The sequence below is a fragment of the Lipotes vexillifer genome, unplaced genomic scaffold (assembly GCF_000442215.2).
Source record: "Lipotes vexillifer unplaced genomic scaffold, Lipotes_vexillifer_v1.1 scaffold459, whole genome shotgun sequence".
Classification (NCBI taxonomy): domain Eukaryota; kingdom Metazoa; phylum Chordata; class Mammalia; order Artiodactyla; family Lipotidae; genus Lipotes; species Lipotes vexillifer.
The window spans coordinates 2,213,028-2,220,022 of NW_006769874.1; the positions used below are offsets into that span (position 1 = coordinate 2,213,028).

A 6,995-nucleotide genomic window follows, 5' to 3' on the forward strand; every position below is an offset into this window, starting at 1 on the left:
CTGCCCTCACGTACTGCTTGTGCTTGCGTTTCCCCTCCTCAGCCCCTCCCCCCACCCTGAACCCTATCAAAATCCCGTCCTAGGCAGGGGCGTTCAGCAGCCACTCTAAAGGTTGTGTTTCAGAAACTGGATGGAGGGACAGAGCCCTGTGCGTCATGCTTCCTCCTACTGACTGTGAAGAATATGCTAAATTGCCACAAAGGTCACCAAAGGTCATACATCCCGAGCACTGTAACGTGAGGAACAGATGCCCGACGTGTCCCGGGGACCAAGGAAGCCACACGGGTGTGCAAGGCAGCCCCCATCTCAGTGTCTCTAACTGGCTCTTTTCTCTTTCCTTCCCCTCCTCCTAGGTACGAACAGCCGAAATGTGACAACACGGCCAGGGCTCACCCGACCAAAACAAGGGATTTGTACAAGGGCCGCCAGCTACAGGGTGAGTAGAACGACGGGTTCGGTCGGATGCGCCAGCTGCCACTTCGAGTTTTCTTGCAGATTTAGGATGAGGAAGGATCTCAAGCGAATTTAGTTGCAAAGAATGATTTCAAATTAACAGAAGCAGTGAGTTTAACCTTATGATTATTAAAAATACATTCCCAGAAATGTTTTATGGATGTTCTCTTTCATCAGAAAGCCCATAAGTGTTTGTGATACACCAAAAATGATAATTTCAACAGTTAAACCTCAAGCCCCGCCTGGACCCAGTGTCTGCCAGAAATTTATGTGAGGTTGAACTTGGTCGTGTCGCGTGAGCCCCGCGCCGGCCGACCCCCGCCGGGTTGCAGTTATCTGATGAGATCGCAGAGTTAGCGACATGACTCCTGCATCATGGCAGTTTCACAGGCATCGGAGGGATGCTGCAAGGCTGGTTTTGCTATTTTGCTTCATTTCCATCCTCTTTTTTTTCCTTTAAATGCCTCCAGATTGTGTGCATGTAGCCACAGCCTCAGAGACCATGAAAACCATTCTCTAACGTCTTTCTTCTAGCGCGAGTGGTGGATCTTGGTCTTACACAGAGTCTGGATAATTTCCTGTTTAGAAAAATTCTGTGGTCCTTGCATGATTTGTACTGTCAATGGTAAAGAGAGTTTTACAGTCCGAAAAGTAAAGATGTTTCTCTGCTGTGAGCAGAGGTAGAGAAGCCTAGAGGGTCACCCATCCACCTCCGTATCCCTCCAGCCATACCTGGAACGAAGGCACTGGACACAGAGGGAGCAGAGAAGGCAGGACCTGGTCTGGGGGTGGGGGGAGCAGAGCACAGCCATGCCCAAAACACTCTGCTGTCCCATGCTTGTTCGGAGACATTTGTCATGGGTCTTCCGCTGTTTCCCCTCTCCACACCTTCCTTTCGATGCAGGTGGAGGAATCTCTGACATTACTGTGATCATCACACGATGTCTCTCTGTGTGCGTGGTCACTGGGGTTTATGTTCACGAATCAGGCTGCTTTCTGGATCCCGGAGCTCCCCGAATGGTGTCCTCCAGTCAGAAGGGCGCTCTCTCCCTCCCTTGTCTGGTACAATCTCTTGCCTCTGCAGTCAAGTTTTAACACCGGTGGACAATAGTTTTCTTAACGGGAAAGAATGAATTTAGCACATGCTTGGCCCATGGCAAGACCCCAGTGAATGTTTGCTCCTTTTAGCTAGTCTTAGCAATGCCACAGAAACTTCAGGCAATCTGTTCTTTGTCTCTGAGGTTCCAAGACTTTCGATTTTTTTCTTTTAAGATGTTTTTGATGTGGACCATTTTAAAAGTCTTTATTGAATTTGTTACACTATCGCTTCTGTTTTCTGTTTTGGTTTTTTGGCCGCGAGGCATGTGGGATCTTAGCTCCCCGACCAGGGATCGAACCTGCACCCCCTGCATTGGAAGGCGAAGTCAACCACTGTTCCCTCAATTTTTTTTTTTTTTCTTTATAATCCAAAACTGCATTACTTCTAAATTGAGCTGCATGTGGTTTTTGCACATATAACGTGAACGTCATTAATGAATGTTCGGTCAAGCTCTGCTCTTCACTAGTTAGAGATGCTACGACAGACAGAGCACAACCCCTCCCATCTCCTCTTGGTGGGTGTGCTTGGCTAGGAAGGAATGTGTGTTCATGGTGGAATCCAGTACATGGAACCCTGGGCTGGGACTCTGGATTTAAAGGCTGCAGTGGTCACTCATCTTCTGGGAAGCTCTGACCCTGGATATTTAGAAGTACCACGTGACCTCACTCCTGCTCGTCTAGCATTTCAGGGAAAACCGTGTGAAGAGGTGCACCTCAGAGCTACGGAGACCGCAGCCCGTTGGAGAGGAGGTTGGTTAGGCTGAGCACAAAGGTGCCCTTTGCTTCCCCCACCTTCAGAGAAGCCCAGGTCCCCAGGCACGAAAACCATCTTCCACGAGCTCGGTGAAGGTCAGCTTGTTTCGCAATTGTAGATGTTTGGGAGTGTACCGTTCATGACCACTTAATCATTTTGCTTTTTTGGAGATAATTATCCTTATTAGGGAAAAACAAGTAGGTCTTAAAATAACTCCTGGATCAAGGCTGCTCTTGTGGAGAGGAGAAAACAATTTCCAGAATAACACAGCACCATGGTGGGTAGGCAGACACTCGTTAAGTCACATGCCAATGCATTTTCTTCTAAAAGGGGATGGTTTTCATTTTAAGCAGTTTTTCTAAGTTTCAGCCAATAAGCGTCCTTTATTTTTCAAGCCAGACTGATAATATCCTCACACACAATTCACTTTTTAGGGGCTTTGTTGACTGCCAGATATTTATTTACGTGCTGTGTAGGAGAGTACGCGGATTTCCCGGCTCACACTAACTGAGGGAAAATGAGCATTTAGTCTTCGGAGGCCAGTGTTTTACCCCATGGACAGATCAAGCCCCAGCCTGAGGGGTTGCTTCCTAAGAAATGGGTCATGATTTTGGCTCTCAAAGATTCTTCTTTTCTTCTGTAACTTTCCTCATACGACTGTCATACCAAGGCATTAGACCACACTTTCTCCCTCTACAAACCTGCCCTGCCTCATTTTGCGTTGGCATCTCTTAATCTCAGTGGCTTTTGAACCAACCTATGTGCCCTGCTCCCTGGCCTGCCCGTCACTTCCTTCATCCCCTTCCGCCTTCTCTTGTCTCAGCTGCAGGGCTCCTCACGGCTACGGGGAGTCTCTGTCGCCAGGATCTTACTCATCACCCCCTTCTGCACCTTCCCCGGTCCTCCGTGCACCCTGCAGGACCCGGCTTCTTGGGGAGGCTACCCCTGGCTGATGCCAACCGTGTGTGCTCCCACTGCATCCAGGATACCTGATGCTGCTTTGCAGGTGTTGAGTTACAAGCTCCACCCTGTGTGCCACGTGGTCCTCCTGAGGGATGGGCTGAGCCCTGGGACGCCCACAGGCCAGCACAGCAAGGGGCACACAGGAGGCCCTGGACGCCTGGGAAGGAGTTTGCAAGTTAAGGGCACTAGGCAGGGTTTCTTCTCCTATTCTGAGCCTTTCTGGCTCTTCTGTATTGAGTCATAACTGGTAGACTTAGATTTACCTAGTGGTTTTCCTGACTTAAAGGGCACAGAGCGTGAGTCTTCAACAAGTGGGATTTCTGTGTGGGGAGAGGGTGACCTGATAGACAGAGTTCATTGTGCTGATTTGACGTCAGGGTGCTCTCTGACCAGGAGGAGGGAGAGCCCACCCTGTTCTCTCTCCTTGGTGGAGAGGCTTGCACACCCACGTGTGGCAGCTAAAGGCCACGGGAGGCCACACATGTGACCGTTGCAGAGGTGAGATGTAGGCAGAGGCCACGGCAGATGGAGATGTGCCTGCACTTGGCGCCCAGAGAGCAGCCCATCCACAGACCTGGGTCCCCCATCCCCATAGAGGAACTGGTTCTGGAGGGAGCTGGTGGGGAAGATTGATGAGGGAGAGTTTATTACAAGTAAAGTCAAAATAAGTAAGCTTTATGGCTTAGAGTTTATGACCTCCTCTAACTTGTACCGATCAGATGATTTGTGTCTTTGACACTTAAATACATTTTTTTTTGTCTGATCGTCATTCTGAGGTGCAATTTTAACAGGATCAACAGGCTCTCAGTCTCCTCTGGCCTTTTGCTTCATTTAATCTCTTCTGATGGAGCAGTCACTGGTTTTGTTAGTTATCAGTTACAGTGCAACACAATCAAATATTTGTAGGCATTCGATAAGGAAGAACCCAAAGATAGGAGGGCAGGTAGAGAGAGTTCTGAGAGCAGGCGAGTCCACAGGGAGAAACCTCATTCGCTACTCCTAGCCTTTCTTTCCTCCAGCAATTTTGGCGGAAGCTCTGATGTCCTTCTGGGGCTTCAGAGTGTTAGTGGTGTAGCCCCAGGACCAACAAGAGGGTGGTGAAAAGTGTCTGAGGTTTTCTGGTACCAGAAAATGGCCTCCTTAATTTATTGCTTCATTCCCCAAACCAGAGCCATCAATTGCCTCCTGCCCCACAAACCTCCTCCATGCTGGCACCCAGATCTGCCACGTGTATTTATTTTGATTCAACAGCCCCGCCCATAGCATCTCCGGTGGCAGCTCTGTGAACCTCACAGCAATCAGTAGCGGGCAAAGCCCCCTCCCTAACCTGAAAGCCCCTCCGAGGGAGAGTTAAGCCACCACACAGAGCCTTTTGAAGTCAACAGCCATGAAAATCTCTTTTCTCAGGGCCTTAGTGATTGCAGGCACAGTAGGGTCTTTGATTCCATTAGAAGCCCTCAAAGCACCACCCGGATTTTCCAAGCAATATTTTAACACAACTCTAAATGTTTTCAGAATTAATTATGATTTCCCGAGGCAGCATAAAATGATCCTTACGTTGCCCGAAGATACTTTCCCAGAGGTAATTAGACCCTGAACCTGGCATCTGTGCCGAGGACTGCATGGCACTTAGGGACCGGTGTTTTCTCTCGTCCAGGGTGGCCTGGGCCTTTGAGGCTCTTTCAAAGACAATAGGAGATGTCAGGATTTCACCCAGTAGAAATGTCAGCGTCTGTGGTTCCGTGTCAGATCAGGTACTGACTTCACAGACAGTAATGATTTGAGCTGGGCTGGGAGCACGCTCGCTGGGGACCCTCCGTGTGCTCTGCACCCGCAGTGAGCTCATCACACCCCCAGCTTGGAGAGGCTTCCTGGAACCTGTCTCCCAGCACGAAGCCTCGCGGAGGTGAGGACAGGTGTGCTGTGTGTAGGAGAGGGTTTTAAACGGTGTTTTGCTCTTAAGAGCTGTCTGATGACTTTATAGCTAAACATCATTGCTGGTTTACTCGGTGTCCAAGTGTGGGTTGGATTCCGGCGTGGAAGGGACTATTCTGCAGTGCTTGGGACAGGGACTGAGCTCCGTTATTTTATTTTTCGACTGGTGAGCTTGATGATTAAATATGAAATTTAAACTATTAAATCTGTAGCTGAATAAGATGACTAATCCTTTAGAAGAAAACTGCGTTTTGTAGAAAGCACGACAAAGAAATGGACCATTAAATCCAGTTTCCCTGAGGACAGGATGTTACAGGTAGAAACTCAGTTAAAAGCACATGTGTAATTTCCATCCTAAAGATCCATAAGACAGGAATCCAGGAAGAAGGGAAGCCAGGGGAGTCCAGGGTTTGGGAACATGCGATATCCTGCAGGGGTGTCCTGAGACGCGGACTCTGTCTCAGATGTCACAGAGAATCACTCCCAAGGAACTGGGAAAAGCCTGATCAGACACGAGGGGACATGTGTGAAACAAATCCTTTATTTGGTACTTAACTGTTTCTTTAAAAAAAAAAAAAAAAAAGTCGATAAGATGCTAGGATGTGCGGAGGCATCCAGAAGCAGAGAACTAAAACGTAACCATTGTACTACACTTGGCAGAAGTCTTAGATTTTTATTAGAATATTTAGTTCAGTTGATATTTTTCTCCATTTTTGAGAGAATAGGAGAAATCGGAGAAGGCTTGGAGTTTATGGGAATTACTCATTCGCAATAAAGTAAGAACAAACAAAGGCAAGTCGAGGAGGCAAAGGCTATTTTTTTTTTCTTAACATGATGAGGAAAGAAAAATAAAGGTCAACTGAAAATGTTAAGTGACTTTTACAAAAAGGCGTTGGGCACGTCCTCCATTTATTAAGGCTTAGCTGAATGGAGGAAAGTGAGTGTTGAGGTTATATCTTGATTTTTCTGAATGAACCCAAGAGGAGCATCCTTACCCTTTAGGATTTACCTGCACGGGGAGCTGAGAAGTCTAAACTCATGGAAGTCTTCAGTATTAGGTAGAAATGTGCTTTAAAAGGGGCAGGAGAATGGAGATACCATCTGTTCCCTTCATATTCTTTCAAGTGAAATCTACAACTCGAATTCACTGAAAACAATTTACGCACTTGCCCTGTGCCCACAGCTGGTGGGCAGCCTGCTGTTTTCGACTTCATATTCTCTCTCTTTGTTGCCGGCGGCACTGACTCCCTCCAGCCAAGTTCCCAGACAGGCGCTGAGCAGGTTTCTGATCCCTCGTCCACATCCACAGCAGAAGCCTCTTAGGGGGCACGGGCCGGCCAGGCGTGCATCCTGATGGTAACGGCCGTCGCTGCCAGATGAAGTCGCAGCTTGGATGAGGCCGTCGCGCTTCACCCTCACCCCTTGCCCCTTCTCCCCACCGTGGAGCCCACATCTCCGCCCAGCCACTCGTCTGCTCCAGAAAAGGGATGCGTGCGTCCAGAAGCCCAGTTCTCTCTCAGTGACTCTGGCCCTTCATAACCATCGGCCTTGTTGGAAAGTTCTTTACATTTTCTACATCTTTGTTCCCTTCACTGTAAATGCGCTGCTTTCCCAGTCTTTTCTCAGCACACGTAACCATTCCTGATTTGGCCTTGATCTTGGATAGGCTGTGGGCTCCGAGGTTACAGCCCGCGATCTGCAGACCCCCCAGGCCCGGTGGGCACACGGGCCCGAAAGAAAGTGTTCCCTGGTCCCTCGTCATCACCGAACAAAGCGGTTCAGCCCCCCTCTG

At 48.7% G+C, this 6,995-nt stretch overlaps 1 protein-coding gene across 2 annotated transcripts in view; it reads left to right on the forward strand.

Moving 5' to 3' along the window:
• Positions 1-6,995, forward strand: part of SMOC2 (SPARC related modular calcium binding 2) — a 155,702-nt gene that overhangs the window by 112,774 nt on the left and 35,933 nt on the right. For both annotated transcript variants that reach the window (XM_007445919.1, XM_007445920.1), the window contains exon 9: positions 354-436. In XM_007445919.1, the coding sequence (XP_007445981.1) occupies positions 354-436 (83 nt within the window). The remainder of the gene's footprint in view (positions 1-353; positions 437-6,995) is intronic.